The sequence below is a fragment of the Crassostrea angulata genome, chromosome 7, assembly GCF_025612915.1.
Source record: "Crassostrea angulata isolate pt1a10 chromosome 7, ASM2561291v2, whole genome shotgun sequence".
Classification (NCBI taxonomy): Eukaryota; Metazoa; Mollusca; class Bivalvia; order Ostreida; family Ostreidae; genus Magallana; species Magallana angulata.
This window is the reverse complement of record NC_069117.1, coordinates 26,897,699-26,916,923: the sequence shown is the minus strand read 5'-3', so window position 1 is coordinate 26,916,923 and position 19,225 is coordinate 26,897,699. Positions and strand designations below refer to the sequence as shown.

Genomic DNA, 19,225 nt, shown 5'->3' with positions numbered 1-19,225 from the left:
TATGCCAAGCTTTGTCCCCTGTGAGACTTCACCTGTACATGTCCGTGCATTGACCGCCTTAATAGGAACGAATAAATTCATATTATATCAATCTTTCATCTCTGTTGGTGGTATGGCTTTAACATTGTTTTTTTGTGCAATAAAGATTTACACAACTTCAACACAAAACTCTCGGTAATTTCGTTCATTTGGTTGATATACTTTTCATTGTGGGCAGTTCATCACAGCGATTTCTCGCTGAAGTTGACAGCTCTCTACCACGGACGCCATGCGCCATTCATTTGTGAAGTATGGCCAATGTATACAGTAGGATCAAACGTACTGGTAACCTAAATATAGATCTGTCCATCTTACTGTGGAGGGATGTATTTGTGTTGCTTTACATATCTTACATTATGTATCTGCGTTATTTCTTTCATTACGTTTTTATGTGTGGTTTTTTTCTCGACTTGTAAAAAAGCATATCCTAAAGAACTTTGCTTTTGTTTGATTGTCCAAGAACGGTGTCTGAAAACCTAATATAGTTACAGAGTTACAGTAATTGATTTTGGTATAACATACAACGTTTATGATCACAGGCACTTGTTTCTTCTTTGTTTACCACTAAGTATAATAACTCAAGGTACATTGTATCTAACTCATTAAATATAATTGTAAGTAAAATTGTTGTAGAAGAGAATGTCCACTACTTTTCAGATGAAAGCGAAAATGATTGCAGTTTATGAAAACTCCAAGGCATCTGAAGTTAGACATGTATGATATAATATCTTTTATTGCAGAAACAATTGCTAGTGTTTGTGATAATTATAGAGAATTCGAAATTTCAGTGTTACCTCTATCTCACTTAAAACTAAAAGGTTTGGGCCAATAATCAATAATAGGAGTAAATGTCATTGGAACTGGAAAAAGTTAACAAACAGCAAGCCATTTACTAAAGACACCAGATCACACGGGATGAAGGCCTCAGTCATGGTGAATCTTGAACATTATATGAAGGTCAAGGGTATTCAAGAAAATTCCAGTTTTATTATTTTTACGATGTATTTGGACCTGCCTGGTTTTTTTAACGTACAAAAAATGTACACATGCTTACTGCGTCTTAAAAGTTTACTCAAGACGTAAGCCATAAGGTTCAATTGTTTTCAAGGGTATTTTCTGGAGTTACATTTTTCATTACACAAACCCTGATTTTTTATGACCCTATAATCCCGTACGTCGAAAGGAACTTAAAATCGTTACTAAAATTAATTATTTAGTTCATCAAGGGACTTTTCCAATCTTTTATTAAGTTTCTATACACAGATACCGACTTAATATTGTCTTTTGATCTGTGTAACTAACTACATAAATCGACTTTTCTGTCAAACCTAATAATTTTTAAGAGTCTAAATTGTTACAAACAGATGCAGTTTATTCAATCAGTTGCATTCTTTACTGAGAAGAAAAGGATATTATTGTATCACATTCAGAATGTTTTTCATAGATCCGAATGGGGTCCCATGCATTTGCTGCAAGCGTGTAGATATAAGTACTTCGTTGGATCTGTCAAATTGAATATAAAAAAGGGTAACAAAAGAAAAAAATAGAAAATTAACATAAGCAGACAATATGTACATATAAAGTTATTGTGGTGTTGTTGTTGTTTTTTTTTTATCAGAAGAGATATATAATTGTATATGTAGCATATCCCGCAATATTTGCACAGGAAATGTCCAGGATGTCCGAGGCTTTTTCCCCATTCTATTTGTACAATAACATTTACTACACTCTACATGGATAAGAAATGTCTAAAAAGCATGAAGATGTACTGCCTAAATAATATGTGTTTTGTTTTTCAACTGTCGTCTCTTTTCCTTTTAATGCTTTTGAAGGAGGGATTAGGTAAGTTTAATTGATATACACTTTAAATGCATATTAATTATAACAAATACATGTATCATTTAATTAACTGATTTCTAAAAATGTTATCCAATAATATAAACGCATACATGTATGTTTTCAGCCTGTGGTGTTCCTCCTGCAGTACCCAGCCTAGATATGAATATATCAGTGGTTGGCGAGTTTACACCGGGTACTGTTTTTCATTTCAAGTGCAACTCAACATCTAAATTGGACCGCCACCACGACACAGAAAGGGTGACGATGTTATGCTTGGAGAATAACACGTGGACCATTCGCGGGGCGGAGAATTGTAAACCAGGCAAATGAAATCTTTTTTCCCAAGTTCTCTGATCCAGCTTCCATGCAAGAGTTTTATCAACTTTTGAATTAATTTTGTTTATTGTTAATAAATAATTGTTACTACAATGAATACAAATTGAATACAAGTTAGTATTAATTTTGTTTGGCAGTCAATCTTACAAAAAAAATGCCTGTACAAGATAACAAGGAAAATAACATTAAAGTTTTAGAGCTTGTGTCTAATCCTTTTGGGTAGGGCCAAATAAAATATGCCCAATTCGGCTTTAAATTTGTAATATCCGTTCAATTGTAGAAAAGTGTTACATTGCGGCGGCCATCCTTCTGACGTCACTAGTTCTTGCGGTGTCTGGTGCGGTGAGTTACATCTTGACCATGATCGTTATTAGAGGTACTGTGTTCGACTTCCTTTATTTAAGGTCTGCAATTACGTCATTTCCATATACTAAAAAAATATTTCAAGTTTATGCATTAGAAAAATACAGCTTATCATGAACGTGTAAAAGGTATGTGTACGTGTATTGTTTTTGTAATACACGATTAACAAATCAAATCATAAATAATAATCAATACATGTAAAAGTAAAACTTTATTTTGTAAAGATGAATCTGGTTTTGGAAATCTTAATTTATATTAAAATACAATCATATGTACCTTGCACAGTGGCGTCAAAGGCAAATTGATAGGGGGGGGGGGGGGGGGGGACTAGACTAATCGTCAGAAATCTTGACCCCCCCCCCACCCACCCACCCCCCCCCCAAAAAAGGAACTAATTCTCAAAACCATGAAAATCATAATCCGTTGGGGGGGGGGGGGGGGAGTTTACTTATAACTAAAAAAAATCTTACCTACCTCAATTTTTTTTTTCAAATCATGAAATCTCTGGCCCTCTCTGATGCTATGCACCTAATGGTAAGGTCTAAGTTTGCAAAAAATATGGGGGGAGGGGGGCTAAGCCCCCCCCCCCCCCAGCCCCCCACCCCCCGGTTCCGACGCCTATGTTGTACATTGACTATTTAATGAAGAGGTTATGCAAAATATGACTGTTACTTTTTTCAATATTTGGCTATTTGTACACGAATGTCTATTTCCCTATTTGAAATACACATGTAAATGCCACTCAAATAATGTTTTGGTTCCTTCAAATTTATCCCAATTGAAATTCATTTTTGTGTTGTATGACGACAGAATTTTTACAATAGGACATTAAAAATTGCATATATTAAATGATTTATTAAACAAATTAATTCGCTCTTGAAAATAAAACCCCAAGGAAATATCTTATCAATTCATTTTTGTCAAATCATTATTTATTAATTCATTATACTTTGCTTTGAATTATTAAAGTCCTTGAAAGAAAATCGAGGTAAGACCTACTGCATTAATTCATTAGCTCGTTTATCCATGCTCATACTGAGAGAGAGAGAGAGAGAGAGAGAGAGAGAGAGAGAGAGAGAGAGAGAGAGAGAGAGAGAGAGAGAGAGAGCATATGCACTACGTACACATGTACGAGGCCAAGGGAAGTCACCTTCTAGCCACCTTCCTTTATTTATCGCATTGTCTAACTATAACCAAACCAGCTATAGCTAGTTAATTAACGAATTTCAAAACAAGTCAAAGTGCCTATAAACTTCACATATATCATTTGTCACAAGAAGAGGAACAAGTATTGTGTTTTAAATTTTTTATTTAGTTTGCTTTAATTAATTTCCTTGCACTCTAAAAACTGTTGTTGCTTTGCATGCCATGGTTGAGTTCTACAAAAGAACTTACGACAAAGTCGTAACTATTTTTAAAATCATGGAATGATCTTCATTTAACAAAGTTTATATAAAGCTATTTTCATTTCCTTAATCATATATTATTGTAAATTTGTAACCGCTTTCTATATCTTATTGCAGTGTATCATTCAAATAATTTTAGATGGAAAAAAGAAGAATCCAAATGCCCACCTATAATTTCCTATATTTGATCCAGCAAACTTGACCTCTATCTTAACCTTTAATATTGACCATAATTATCATTTACTTACACTTGTTTGAAATTTTTCATTATAAATGCAAAGAATTAAAAAACACATTTTTTATCAAAAAATTTTAAAATTATAGTTTTTGGTTTGATTATTACTAACGATGGGTAGAAAGATTATCAATATCGTTCTGTCTTTGAAAGTTGTAAAACATGCATACAACCTAGTAATAATTATATGGTTTTCCCTCAGTGAAAATAACTTCAAGAAATGGTAGATTGTTCGTGTTTTTATGGCAGTTTATTAATACTAACTAATATCAATATGGAATTTAAAAAATCTTATTTGCAGTTCAGATGAATTATGTATTTTTTTTGTTTTGTAGGGGAGTGTACCGTCCCGTTAAAGGATATGCTGCCGATCTTTCCCAGCATCAGCCATTGTTAAAAATGAAGATCTAAAAAATCCAGCTTTTGTGTGTTGGAGGAGGAGGAGGAGGAGGAGGAGCAGAGATATCTGTTTATCACACATAATTTTATGTTATCTAATTAATTTTTTATTTGACTTATTCTAATCCAAAATATTTTGCAATTTTTAAATCACAAAATGATACATGTATATATGCTTTGTAGTTTTAGCATACAGCCAATTTCTATGTTTATCACATGATAAGGGAAACATTTCTGAAATTAAAAAAAAAATTAACGTAGTTTTCGTTTTGATTTCATTCTTTAAACACCAAAAATACAATCAGATCTGCGTCAAAAAAATAAAATAAAAAAACGTACATTTACATACTTTCAAACTTATAAGATTATTATAAAAATAAAATAAAAACGATTCTATGACTTTTATAGAGATGAAAGTGCGAATTGGGCACTTGAATAACTCATGATTAAATGAATACAAAACACATCAATTTGCTGAATCTGATTTATTTTATGGTGTATTAAATGGATTATATGAAAACACTCAATCACAATACAGATATACCGTGACAGCCGATTCATACTTGTATATCCACGCAACTTTTCCTGCAAGTTGTGCAGCAAATAAAAGTTCTGAATTTGTTATACATGTACAGGGCAAAAATCAAAAATACTCAGTGATTTGATGATTTGTAGAGCAATATTACATTTTGAACAGAAGCAGACTGCATTCATTTACGGTGTCATTTTTAATAAAGATTATAAACATATGTCTAGACCATGCATCGTCTTTAATGGAAAAGTTGTCACCATTGCAATCAAAAGTATAATAATTAATTTTCCTTCACGGCTGTTATTTCAATTTTGTTTCGCACACATTTTAATCTTTTTTTTCCCAAATGATTTCCGACTTCACTTAACGTCAGCTGTCACTTTCTGTATACAGTTGCTGATTGCGTCTCTTTAATCTTTTTGTCTGAGGACTCTCCTCACATTCTGTTCCCTCGTTTCTTTTCTGGGAGGACTTGTCAGTGCTAGCTTTATTATCCAATAACTCCTCTGTTGGACTAGCTGACTCTGGTATGCCCCTTGATTTCTTCAACTTTTGCTCCTTCAAAATTTCTTCAACTTCGTCATCACTATTCGAGGCAGCTATTTCGATATGGCCTCCAGATTTTAAATCTTGATGCTTCTTCTGAGCAGCTATCATTTCCAAAAATTCTGGGTCCAATTCATCAAGTTCATAGCTATCTTGCAAGCTTTTATTTGGTGAAGCTAATTTACTGCCCTCAGAAACTATGCTCTTAATTGGAGATGCTATTTCATCTTCTGAACTTCTTAGAGAGGTGTTCAAAGATGAACTCTCGGAGTCTATATTCACATTTTTAAGTGGTGAAGCTAGTTTCTCGTCTGAGGAATCCGACTTCTGGGCCTCTCTTTGTGCTGCCATGATTTCTTTGAATTCATCTTCTTCATCAGAGATGGAAATCTCGTCTGGGTTGTAACTGGCATTCTGGTCATCCCTTGAGAAATTCAAGTTTTCAGAGAAGAAACTTTCGTCAGCATTACTAGATGAAAGAAAACTTCTTTCACTCCCTGAAATAAAAAATTTCAAAAATCCTAAGAAATACAAATAAAATTGATACATGAAAAATGTAGAAACAGTAAAGTTAACTGGTAATTGTGTGAAAATCAAATCCACTGGTGTACATGTAAGAATCTCTGTGCAGTAGGAAAATATGCAGAACTTAAACTTGTTTTTTGAAGTACATGTATCACAGTAGGTATTAAAAACCCAGCTTCTATCCAATATCTACTAACACAGAAGAGAAACTTGGAAAAACTCTCTGCACAATCTGAATAATGATGTTAATCAAAAGATTTATAAACTAATTGCAATTATGAATGAACTGCATATTCCTTATCAAAAGCTAGTAATATTTCTGCCATTTTGTACCAAATTGTATGAATATATCATGAATGTCAAACTTTGTTTGTAATTTCATATAGTTCATTAAACAGGATTCTAAAAAATCAAAGAGGGATGCTTCTTGCAATTTTACACAGATATTAGTTTATTCATGTTAAATTACGAAATTGCGGTACTTGAAGTTCGTAGCTTGGCGATGTTCTACCTGACATAGACATAAAGCTGGGTTCTGATTCATATTCTGTTTCCTCTTCATCTTCCACATCATCATCCTCATCTTCCCCCTCCGCGGCCTGACTCTCTCCACTAGCAGACTCCATAGCAGACAAGTCCTCAGGTTTTATGTGGGAATCTTTCCCCAGGAAAACTGCATTGGGATCTAAATGACCATAAAGAATATGTAATTTGACTGTATTATGATTTGTGGGGAAAATTAAACCTAAAAAAAAAATGTTGGTCAAAAATGATTTATATTTTTTTTTTATTTCCTCCTTCTACGGAACTTTCTCATTTTGTTGTTTGTAAACCTAAAAATAAAAAAATGCTGGCCTAATAATTTTCAATTGCTCTCTGATATTAAAGACCAAAAATTCAAAAGGCCAAAAAAAGTACAAGTGATTTGATGTTCTCAGGTACTGTCGCATCAGTTTATATGCTTTGCTTATTTAATAAATAGCCATATTGAAGAGGGGAATAACTCAACATGACTGCACATTTTTTTCAAATCTCTTGAGAACAATTTTATAGACTATAATATGTGTATGACCTGTAAGGTCTAGCATGGTACAGAGCAGACTTGTTTGGGGGTTAATCACTAGTGATGGAGGACCAGACTTCTTCTTGGATTGGTTTGGATCATGAATTGGGGCAGTCCTCTCAAAATTCTCAGGCAGGGACAGATCTCCTCCGAAATCCTCCAGAATCTTGTTCATTTCTTCCTTCTTTACAGTGAAATCCCATCTGCAAAGGACACAACGAAAAGAAAACATACATTTATAAAATCCAATATAAGTTCTCTCATATTTGCCCCTATTACGATAATGTAACAATCATTTATTAATAAAAAAAACCCAAAAGAATCCTCAATTAAAAATTTGCACATGATGTGTTTTAAATCCAAGATATACCTTTCACTAGAGCCTGGGCCAGGCATGTACCTGGCCATTTTAGTGAGATTCATCAGGTGATTGGTGGACCTCAGGATCACTAGCCACTCGGGATCCAATTCAATTTTGATTGGCTTTTCTGCATCATGTGGTACATCTAAAATCTATAGATACACACAAATCAGCATTGCTTAATAATTAACAATTGAAGATTAAGATATACAAAAATGGTAATAAAAGCAAATGCAAAAACTTTTGAATGTCTTAGGTTAAAGTAATTCATCAAAATTATTTTCTTTTCTAAAGCATTATAGATCCTTAAAATAATATAATAACAGTTCTCATCATGATTAACTACTTTTTTGGATACGTGTAGATGAAAACCTTTTATGAAAATTGCTCAAATAAAACTCAGTACAAGGATTATCATAGAAAAACTTTCGGTCTTATTCCTTTCAATTATTTTATATATGTGTCAAATGAAGACATTTTACCTGTAAAAACTTCCTCCTTGGTAAACATTTATCAAGTGATAAAAACTTTGTAGTCTTCTGATTTCCATCTGAACTCTAAATTCAAAAGTGCATAAACTTCATAAATTATTTAACTGAAAATATCCTGAACCCAATGATATATTGCTTCTGTCTAATAAGAGAGATAACTCTTCAAGGGATGAAAATTTCAGACACTCATACTGCTAAAGTTTTACTTTTGAAATCTTAATAACACACATTCAATTGTACACGTGTACTGAAATGTTGCATAATTCATAATTTTAAAACATTTTAAATATTCAAATCCACTCTATCTAATCTTTGCAAGCCAAAGATTTTGGTCTACTTGGCTGGCCAGAAAGTGAAAACTCTTGGCTTAAAAAAATAAAACCACCTTTAAGTGGTTTAATTCATTAATGTTTATGGGTAAAAAAGTGACCATATTTTTGAACTTATCTGTTAGGAATATTTCAAGTACTGTTGGTATGGTTGAATATTTCATTTTGCAGTAGAATGCAGTTCTTTCAGTGATTACCTGATGTTGAACAATGGCAGGAAATTTAACGTGGAGATGAGCAGCAAACCAATAGTCTGGCTTGATGTGAAACAGGAGCTCTTTGGCTGCAGGACTTCCTAGACGATCTTGTTCCACTTCCTCGCGGAAATACTGCTTTTTCTTCAGGAGCATGTTTACATTGCCAAAGTTGTATATTCCTCTAGGCCAGTCATGAGACAGAAATATATCTACAGGTCTAGAAATCTGAAGAGGACAAAAAAATCAGAACATCTACAAATATATACCGATACATACCGGTACATCAATGCACTGAAACACATATAAACATTTTCTGCAATACCATTGATTTAAGCCTAGTAAGAAAAACCCATTATACTATTTTATCCAACATGTTATTCTAGAATGAAAGATTTCTGGGTAAAATTATGATAAACATAAGTGAAGCTGGCAAAACAATGCTGATAGCTAGCTTCATCAACTGACCTTGCTAATACTTTATTGATTATTCCAAATGCTTAACTTTGATTACTCCTTTAACATGCATTAAATACAGACGTTGCAATGTGAAGAACAAATATATAAATAATGCACTAAAACAATCATATAAAGATTGCAAAAAACCTGTATCAAATGTTACATTTATGATTTTAACAATGATAAATAATAGAGTGATGATTTTCTAAACAATACCTGTTTCAATCTAAAAACATCAAAACTGCGAACATGATACACAGTTCTTTTGGTTTCATTATTGAACGGACTATGCTCAAAGTGACCTTTAAAGAAAGAGGGAAAATGTTTACACTTCAACCAATTTATATACAGATTAAATGATACAAATACACAAAATGAGAAAAATGAAAGCTTGATTTAGCACTTTAACATTTGACAGTAATTTAGATTTTATCTTCAAGTAACCCCACTTTGCTCATCATTTATTTTTTTGTTAAATGTATAAGAACTACGAGGAAACATGATAAGGTAAAGACATTTTGTTATTGCTAATTTGTCTACACCACATCAAATGTAATTTGAGAAAATCTTAAATATGTTGTTCTCAAAATTAAAATTTCATACAATGACAAGGATGTAAAGAAGTACATTGTGTACTGAATTTTGATTAAAATAGTGGTCTAACTTTGACATATAAAAGAAACTATGCTCTTTACCAAGTAAAAGCTTGTATAAAAAAAGCAACCCACACATACAGACAGGCACAAAAACATGTTTTTTTTAAGGTCATACAAAAAAAATTAAAGAAATTACCTTTGTTATAATCTCTTCCTTTAAATATTCCAGACAGACCTCCAATTCGCACCCCTCCAACCTGTATCACACCTGCATAACCTGAAAATATAAAATAAGCAACTCTACACACCTTGCTGAAAAAATAACATTCACATGTGGGTAAATACCAGTGCACTGTACATGTATGTGTATATTCAGGACAAATATCATTTTAAATATGTGTATGTATGCATACATGAAAGAGGTTTCCATTGAGTTACACATGATGCATTCAAAATGTATTAGATAAATGTTTCAGCATTTTTTTTGTTTGGTTTTGGTTTAAAGTTAATGAGTACTTCTTACAGATGGAAACATACCCATGTAATAAATGTTAGGGGCAACCCAACCACCATATGGTAACTCCTGCAGGTAATTGGAGGCCTCGTGATTCCCACCTATAAATACCGTCAGGTATGGAGCCTTCTTCTCTCCTGAATAGTATCTGTCATTAAATGTGACAAATCAGGGGAACAATATATATCACACAAAATAACTACATTTTTTTGTCTTTAGTTTAGATTTGAAACAAATGTTATATTGGAGCATGAAGTCATTACTCTTTCAAGTGATGTCTTAAAAAATGTTTAAATTGGAGTATGCAAACAAATATAATACACATGATACATGTACCAGCAAATTGATTCTTTATGAGTACTGGAGATTTTAAATATATAGTTAAACATTAAAGGAAATTTAATTCATCTTACTTACTTGTAAAATGTATTAAGTTTTTGATAGTGTTGTGGCACGGCCATGCACTGTAGATCTGCAACATTTCGCACGGCCTGGAAATCCCCGCATATCAGTAACAAATCAATCTTAATGCTGTTTTTCTTTTCAATGTACTCTAAAGTTTCATAAATTTTATCTAATTCTCCATGGCAGCAGCCTTCAACAGCTATTTTCATCCTGAGTGTCTGCAAAAAGAATCAACTGAATACATCAAAACAATGCCATGTGAAAAAAAAATTATGTAGCGTGTTGCTTTAATGTTGAAATGTAATCCAATGTTTAACATATCATCACAAATTTTGGCTGCATAAAACAATCTTCCCCTATTTATTCATTGCTACATGAGAGGAGATTATCTAACGTTGAGCTCAACACATCCAACAACTTTTAATGAACATATCAGTTTTATACATTTAACATTTTACATATTTTTCCTTTGTTGTTAATGCTATTGGAATGTCAGAGTTAGGATTCAAACTTACCAGTATAAATAAACTAATTAAACTTAATGTGTCATTTCATATTAAGGTTAAATGTGATCTAGCATGTCTACCACAGCTGCCCTTAGACACTTTACAAGATAGCTTTTGGCAAATGGGTCTTAAACTGATAGGTTAAACAATATCTATGGATTATATCAGTGATTAGGAAGGCCAAAAATGTCAATGGGACTATGGCCCCACAGTTATTAATTTTAATGGGCCATTTTCATAATGAAAGGGCCATCTATTTATTCATTGGGGCCATTTTGTAAAATTGAAATTATCAAGGACCAACCTAGAGCAAAACAACTTCCAAAAAAATTTAAAAACTTATCCAATTGGTTAAATTTCATTTATTTGATGTGTTTATACATTTCATTGATGCAATGTTTTGTAATGGTGTTTGCTAAATGATATTAAATAAAATCAGTCTCTGTAGTTTTGTGTTTTTTGGAGGTATTAGTCAAACCCTTTGACCCAATTATTATGTAGAGAATCTTTCAACTTTTAAAGATAACTGTAGGGAAACAGTTTTTCTTATTATTTAAACATTAATTTTGCGAGTTATTAACTAATTACAAGTTACAACTAATTGTAGTATCAACACTTTAATAAATAAACATCGGTTGTAATTTTCAATGCACAGTGTGGTTGCATCACCTGTATTTATAACCCCTAACGATATGCATGGTAAGACAGTCGTCAGTTTTAATAATCACAACAGGGATTAATTGAGTCTGTGAAAACGTCTTACCAATTAGATAATCATCATTTTACTGCATTTGGGGTTAGTTTACATAATTGAGAACTCTTTTCTGAGGAAATTCTGGAATGATCTACCACGCATAAATGAGTGGAAACGTTTTTATTGGTTCTTTATTACTGTTTCACCAAACACGACCAATGAAATTTGATGTTTTAAAATTAATGTATTAAAAGACGATTTGGTAAGTTTCCAGCGGACATCGCTAAAACTTTAATTACCAATAAGAAATTTGAATGCGCACTTCGGCAATATTTGATTTAACGTGCCATTTTTCTCTTAAATGCGACTATGGCGCGTGGCGCAGGTCCTTCCCAATCACTGATTATATCTGAAGCTTGCAACATGCTTTTCATACATATATATATATATATATATATATAGTGGTACATTTTTTTATCGTTCAGAGCAATACAATTTTGTTTTTCCTACATGTACTACCAACCACTCCAACTACAGGTAACTGTTAGACTGTACCGATACGTCAAAGTTAAAATAAACATTTGCTGTATAAGTTCACTGGGACATGCATATAAAGAATACACTCACATAGTTTAGAATATTCAGGATGGAAAAGCGTAACTACTGAGTGGGTAGGTTGATGTAATTTTCATCACTCAGTTTCAGTCATCTCATTCATTCTTTACACCACAAAGTTCATTACGATCTGATTAAAAGTATTAAACAAATCTGGGTAATTTTCAGTGATATTGCATTGATAAATTACTTATTAATTCCCAGCTCGGTGTTATTGAGCATGGTAGGTCTCATTTCTTTTTTTCAAAAAGTACACACAGGAAGTACATACGATTAGAAAACTTTGGAATAAAAACGGAATGCGTTGTTCCGGACGATGGGGTTGACGTGCATACATGTAGTACAATAGGGTCTTGAAGAATTAAATAACAGGCAAATTAAATTAAATTTTAACAGGCAACTAAAATTTGTGTAGTGTAAAGCTATAGTATTGTCTGTATTAATGCGAACTGATTCGGTCGTGTCGATTGAACTTTCTCAAGAAAATGAGTAACAATTTAACAGACCGAAAATAAACTTCTACATGTACATTGTACAGTATAAATGTAAGCAATGCAGTCTCTTCTCATGTTTTGAACGAAACAAAACAATAAGTTGATCAGAAATCCATCCTCTGTATAAAAACACAGTAAAATAGTTACTTGGTTATCTGGTCTATTACAAATACACTGTATATCTATTCTACATACCTGATAAATCATCAAAAGATCGTTACCATCGGGAACACCAGCTACAAGTGTTTACATCAATGTTACAGCGTCTGACGAGCGCTTTCGGGACGCAGATTCACAACCATACGACAGATATGATATAGAAATTCTTCGTATATTCTCGTTGTTGTAAATTTATATAATTATAAACATATGTGTAATTCGTTGTTATAGGTTTTCCCATGAAAAGTATTAAATCAACCGTATATTTGCCAAAACTACTGTTTTCGGTGTATTTTCCACATATGGAAATACAGATGCGGGGCATGTATTATGACGTCATATCTCATTATCCCAGAGCGACGTGTAGCCTCTTGATGACGTTTTGTATAACAGCAGCATGTTTAGAGAAGATGCATCGTTATTTTGTTTATTGGGATTCTTACCATTCCTCTCCACTGTTCTAGCCTAATGTAAGAATATCTGTTGTTTAACAATAGTTTAACGGGTTTTTAGAGCGGAGTTAGTGAATTCATTATGATTAATGAGAAAACAAATGTTGAATCATGGTCTTCCAAATAGTTGATCACACTAGTGTATCCTGAAGACATTTAATTTATAACTTTATTATGTACAAGAACAATACTACTTTTTGTTTGAAAGAAATGCTTGATGCAAGAGATCTACAAAGTTCAATTAAGTGGGGAACTGTTAAAATCAATAATAAAATCTCTTTTAGTCTGTCCCAAGTTAGTGCTTCCATCAATTTTTGATGATTTTTAATAAAAATACACATACCTGTGAAAGAAATACAATTGAAATCGATGAAAGGGAATATATCCAAGATATCTTCATTGAACAATTATCCCTTTTCACTCATAAAATTTCACAGGAACGAAAACAATTTTCTTACTAGGGAGATTCATGGAAATGTTCACATCTTTTCTCCATTCGGAATACATCGCGCAATTTTTTAACGTTATCATCCGGGCTTATTAATGGCTGATGCAATGCAAAATCTCCGTAGACTTTCAATTTTTGGATGTGTATTGAAACCTGAAGCGGTAGAGGGGGCGTTTCAAAACAGATAATCTGGACATATTTCATATTATAGTGGATGAACGTAGTTTGAGCACAAAGGTATTTTCTATTATTGAAATATCAAGCAAAAAGTGGTGGAAGCAAAAACTCGGGACAGAGTTTAACAAACATTATTTAGTTCTTAATAGCACGTACTTTCGGACAGCAGGATTGGCTCCTTTAGTTAGCGAAGGTTTACAACTCATCGAGCTTGTTTTATTGTCTTACTATCAAGTAGATATTTCCCGAGTGTATAGGTCAACTTAAAATCCTCACGTTGCCAGGACCGTACAATTCTTTATCTATCTTATTGACCTCCATTCTCTCTCTGTCTCCTCTCTCTCTCTCTCTCTCTCTCTCTCTCTCTCTCTCAAATTAAAAACAAATTACAGCCCCTTTCCCTTCATACTGTTTAGCAATAGTACAGCCATTTTAAGATCCCAAGGTTTAATCTTCTGAAGGAAACATGTACTCTTCATCGCAACCTTTAAGTAGGAAATCCAGTTTAACTTCCGCATTTATATATCTGCTTCCCCTAACGATTTTTATGCCGCTCTCTTCTTCCGTCGCATTTAAAAAACGCCCATTTTCGGCACTCTGATTACGAATATATATTACCCTACTCCGCACATCAAGAAAGCTAACAATTTATAGTCTGTCCCAAGATATTTATGCCACACATTTTCTTAAATTATTCTATATCTATAAATACCTTTTGGTTTAAACAATTTTCATTCATTTTCCCTTTGAAACGCCCAAATGTGCTGCATAAATATCTTGGGGCACACTATATAGCAGAACTATCCTACACAAAATGTTATTTTTACTCGTATTAAACTTCAAACCGTTGTTTGAGATGTTAACTACACTTACTGTTACTAGTTATGCTACGTGGTTAAATGTGATTTTATTTTCCCCACATCAAAAGACGGTAGTAGATAGGGAAATATTTGAATTTCCATTACGTCATGCAAAATTAAAAAACAAAAAGAATTCCCCCCAAAATAGGAATTTCTTGCAATAACTTCATATAATACATATTAATTGTAATTGTCAAAACGCTACAATTCAAGAATGAAATATTTGCGTACCCAGAGAGGGCCCTGTGTTTGAAACCTTCCCATCCCTTTCCAGTTCTATGCAATTTCTAAATATCAAAGTGGAACATGAGTTATCTGATGATTGTATAAATTATAATGGCTCTGATATTGATATCTGAAATGATTGTTTATAAAATAGCAATGTACAGAATACATGTACATTATTGCCGTTTGCTTGGTTTGTTCGATCTAACGAACGAGCAATTAGACGGGTCTCTTTCATTAAGTTTTTAACTAAAGGACAACAAAGTACAGTACTGAAACTAAATATAAAATGATCTGATAGTGGCTGAACAGTGGACAACAAATATTTACGTCCTTGATTTTAAAACAAAAATTGCTTCGGGCGAGCTTAGTGTGTAAAGTCAATTCTTTTTTGTTTTGTTTTACAGAGAACATGGCCGAGAGAGAGAGAGAGAGAGAGAGAGAGAGAGAGAGAGAGAGACAGACAGACAGACAGACAGACAGAAAAGTACAATCCAAGCACACCTTTAGGGATGTGAAGAAATGAGATACTGCTACTGGCGAGCCTAGCGTGTAAACTCAATTCTTATTGTTTTACAGAGAACCTAGCTTTGAATAAGCCAGCATGGCAGCAATTTCCTTACCCTGTTTACTCATGGGGAGCGGACAAAGCCGTGGACGGACTGAAATCAGATCTAGATGCATCTGGAGGACAGTGCGTGATATCGGCTAACTCACAGTCAACAGCAGAATGGCGGGTAGATCTAGGAGAAGTACTCGGTATACATTACATCTTTATACAACACAGGACTAGTAATCTCGCCTGGGGTAAGAGATAAAATTGATTATATAATATAATTTTTAAAACTGTTTAAAGGGGTTTTTTAAGAGTATATAAATAGAATATAAGGTGGTATGGGACACCTGGTGATATCAATGTGGATAAAAGTACATTTTAATCAAAATACATTCACTAATTAGAACTTCTAAATTTTACAATATTTGACACTTATATGTGTGGTTTTTGTTTGTTTGTTTTTTTTTTTGGGGGGGGGGGGTAAAAATTCTAAAATCCCCTGTTGGGTTCGAACTCATGACGTACAGATTCGTAACCAACGCTCTAAACACATTGCGCTACCCTACTAGGTAACTATTAGTGAAAGGAAAAAAATCTTTAAGGATGACGTTTACTAAGAATGAAAAAAAATTCCACTGATGATAATGAAAAACCATCTATTGTGTGTTATAAACCTTTTATTTTAGTGTTATTTTTCATTTTCAAAAATGTAGGTCAATGACCTACTTTTTGAGTTAATGGCCATTGTATATTTTTGGAAAATTAAAGGAAAATCCCTTAAAATTTTACACTATGCTTGAGATTTTCTTAATTGTGAAAATAATACAAATTGCTCAATACTTTTAAAAATGAATTACAGTTTATGAATGGCAGTGACACTAAATACATACAAAGCATTAAGTTTTCGTTCGCAATTTTTATAAATATTCCGGTCCGAATTTCCTCTATCACTTTTCAAATCCCAACCCATTTTTTGATCCAATTTACAAAAAATTGAATGATGATAATACAAAAAAATCTATAGTATTAAACTACTTATATTGATCTTATTCTGTTGGCATATAATTTATATGAGGTCAATGATCAAAATTTTGAGATATGGTGTCTTTTCTCGATTTTAAGCAATTTCCATATTTGTTAAATTCGTGCCATACGATTATTATAATGAATGAGTGAGGTAAAACTAACAGAAAATATGCAAAATTATAAAGACCAAAACATAAAATCTTAACTTTTACAATTAGATTACTGCCAAAAATGTTTTAGCGGAAAACAAAATCTGCAAAATTTAGTCCGAATTTCCTCTGTTTGGCGAAAAGTCTGTTATTGTTTGGGCATAATTCCATAATATAGTAGAAATATCGAATGTTATGTCAATAATAATTCATTTCACAAGTACTTTTTGTATTTAGAACAAATTTTACTCATGAAATTGAACTTTATAACAATCCGAATTTCAGAACTCAAACCCTGAGTAAACAACACCCTTAAAATAAAACTGAATTTTATTGTTTATTTTAATAGGAAGCACGTCACAATATCGAGGTGTCCCATACCAACTTAAACATATTTTAATTGAATAGAATTATTTAGGATTGATAAACAGCGGAGGCGTTGTTAAGGTCAGACGACACGTTCCTCAATTTTAGATAACTTTTTCCAGGAATTTGTTAATGATTTACTACTACTTTGACAAGCTTTCTTGCAAAAAATTAGGGTACCTTACCAGGCGTTTCTGCAAAATATTAGAGTATGCAATTTCCTTTATGATCTTCTTGAAAATACACTTGAATTGCTGATATAACAAAAAATACATCTACAGCAGAGCGAAATTCACTATATTATAACTATATCTCCGCCGGGGCGGGGCTTTGAACTCACGACTTCTAGAATCTATACGCTTCTGACAGTGAGCGGCCACGGTTCTAACCACTCGACCATCTAGACGTACAATCAAATCCAAGTAAATTTTGATCATTTTTAAAGTAATTATAAAATTCTTCTTGATGTATTGAACCTCAATGTACACCAAATATACCCGAATAATCGTCAATAATATCGGAACGAAGTAATTGGTCTGATTGTCTAAAATTTTGTGTATTTCGCGATTTTTATAGAAGATTATCAATTCCACTTGCCCTCTGTATTTATAAAGTTTTCCCAGGACTAGGATCAAATCAGTTAAATATATAAGATAATTCACCCAAGATTGAATTATCATTCAACTAGAGATATTGTAACATTACGATGTATCGATAATGTTAAATCAAAATATTGAAATTTCGCTAGGATTCACGTGTCATATTAATAATTTTATTCATAAATCTGTAACCACTAATCTACCTTGAGCTCCAAAATAAAACCAAAGATTGATATAAGCCCCAAAATATGATTTATGAAACTGAATAGCATACATATGTCAACGTGGACAATTAATTGGCGCTTGCGTTTTGAGAAAATGAAATAAATAAAAACCAATTAGTATAATTAGCCTTAATAGTGAAAATATACAATATACGTGGCGGGGCAATAAAATACTGTTACATTTGTAGATGCTAAATTTCAATTTTGGATCTCTAATATCTCGATTCTGAGTGAGCTCTGGGTTTTTTTCTAATTAATATTAAAGGCCATGATAGTTAAAAAAAAATTGTCAACAATGCCTTGGATGCGAAAGATAGTTAATATTATTGATGATGTTTTTTCTTTGTATATACATGTATATGTATATCTTTGAAAAAATTTACAGATGAGGATAATGACCAGTCTAGTAGATTCCTGGGATACTCTGTTTACGTATCAAACTCAACCAATAGAGAGGACGGAGTGCTGTGTTTCAAGGACACCAACTACACTAGAGCCACAATCCCCAACCCTACAAACATAACGTGTGTCACACATGGGAGATACGTCATCTATACCAACAACAGGACCCACCCTCCGTACCCTGCTGGGTATAGCCAGTATGCTTTCAACGATATATGTGAACTTGAAGTTTACGGTAAGAAAAAAAATTAAATACAACTAATTTAGATAAACTACTTTTCGGACACATATGTCACAGTGAACAACCACATATTTTATATAATTATACAAGTTTATTTGAACAAATAAAAGATAATTACAAATGCTGCATGCTTAGCTTAGCTCTCGTTAATATTCAAACTGACCAAAGCTGAAATGCTTTTACTTAGTTTTATTGTATTAAAAATGATTAATCTAGATATTTAATTAATATTTGAAGTAGTATTTTAAAATTAAAACCAACAGCAAATAGCAACAACTTATTTGTCAATGTTCCATGTTCGGAACGGAAACTCAGAAGTGATATTGTTGTTAACAAAAGCCAGGGTCAGAATGATGTGCAATCAATATCGGCTAGTTCAGTATTATTCTCTTTTGACCAG

General features: G+C 32.8%; 2 protein-coding genes and 1 pseudogene across 6 annotated transcripts; 2 read left to right on the top strand and 1 right to left on the bottom strand.

Annotated features, from left to right (window-relative positions):
• The first annotated feature begins 1,734 nt into the window (after positions 1-1,734).
• LOC128192179 (uncharacterized) lies at positions 1,735-4,964 on the top strand. 2 transcript variants are annotated; one of them, XM_052864671.1, is made up of 5 exons: positions 1,735-1,881; positions 2,003-2,200; positions 2,495-2,556; positions 3,547-3,565; positions 4,554-4,964. In XM_052864671.1, the coding sequence occupies exons 1-5, from the start codon at positions 1,773-1,775 to the stop codon at positions 4,613-4,615; spliced, it is 450 nt and encodes a 149-aa protein (XP_052720631.1). In that variant the 5' UTR covers positions 1,735-1,772; the 3' UTR covers positions 4,616-4,964. The 2 variants fall into 2 exon arrangements, with proteins under 2 accessions (XP_052720631.1, XP_052720630.1); XM_052864670.1 differs by having other exon boundaries at positions 2,495-2,590.
• Positions 4,965-5,083: 119 nt separating this feature from the next.
• LOC128192177 (lariat debranching enzyme A-like) lies at positions 5,084-14,193 on the bottom strand. 4 transcript variants are annotated; one of them, XM_052864665.1, is made up of 11 exons: positions 13,896-14,193; positions 10,645-10,850; positions 10,251-10,375; positions 9,910-9,990; positions 9,334-9,419; positions 8,662-8,886; positions 8,127-8,201; positions 7,654-7,796; positions 7,293-7,486; positions 6,732-6,905; positions 5,084-6,192 (listed from the first exon to the last, which is right to left on the bottom strand). In XM_052864665.1, the coding sequence occupies exons 1-11, from the start codon at positions 13,950-13,952 to the stop codon at positions 5,519-5,521; spliced, it is 2,040 nt and encodes a 679-aa protein (XP_052720625.1). In that variant the 5' UTR covers positions 13,953-14,193; the 3' UTR covers positions 5,084-5,518. The 4 variants fall into 4 exon arrangements, with proteins under 4 accessions (XP_052720625.1, XP_052720626.1, XP_052720628.1 ...); XM_052864666.1 differs by lacking the exon at positions 13,896-14,193 and adding an exon at positions 13,137-13,286; XM_052864668.1 differs by lacking the exon at positions 13,896-14,193 and adding an exon at positions 12,638-12,709.
• Positions 13,404-19,225, top strand: part of LOC128192180 (receptor-type tyrosine-protein phosphatase T-like) — a 44,169-nt pseudogene continuing 38,347 nt past the window's right edge.

Coding starts and splice junctions, on each gene's coding strand:
- LOC128192179 (XM_052864670.1), top strand. CDS start 1,773: ATGGATAAGAAATGTCTAAAAAGCATGAAGATGTACTGCCTAAATAAT. Junction 1,882..2,002: donor GCTTTTGAAGGAGGGATTAG/GTAAGTTTAATT, acceptor GTATGTTTTCAG/CCTGTGGTGTTCCTCCTGCA. Junction 2,201..2,494: donor GGCGGAGAATTGTAAACCAG/GCAAATGAAATC, acceptor GTTCAATTGTAG/AAAAGTGTTACATTGCGGCG.
- LOC128192177 (XM_052864665.1), bottom strand. CDS start 13,952: ATGAAGATATCTTGGATATATTCCCTTTCATCGATTTCAATTGTATTT. Junction 10,851..13,895: donor CAATTGTATTTCTTTCACAG/GTATGTGTATTT, acceptor TTCTTTTTGCAG/ACACTCAGGATGAAAATAGC. Junction 10,376..10,644: donor AAACTTAATACATTTTACAA/GTAAGTAAGATG, acceptor ATTTAATGACAG/ATACTATTCAGGAGAGAAGA.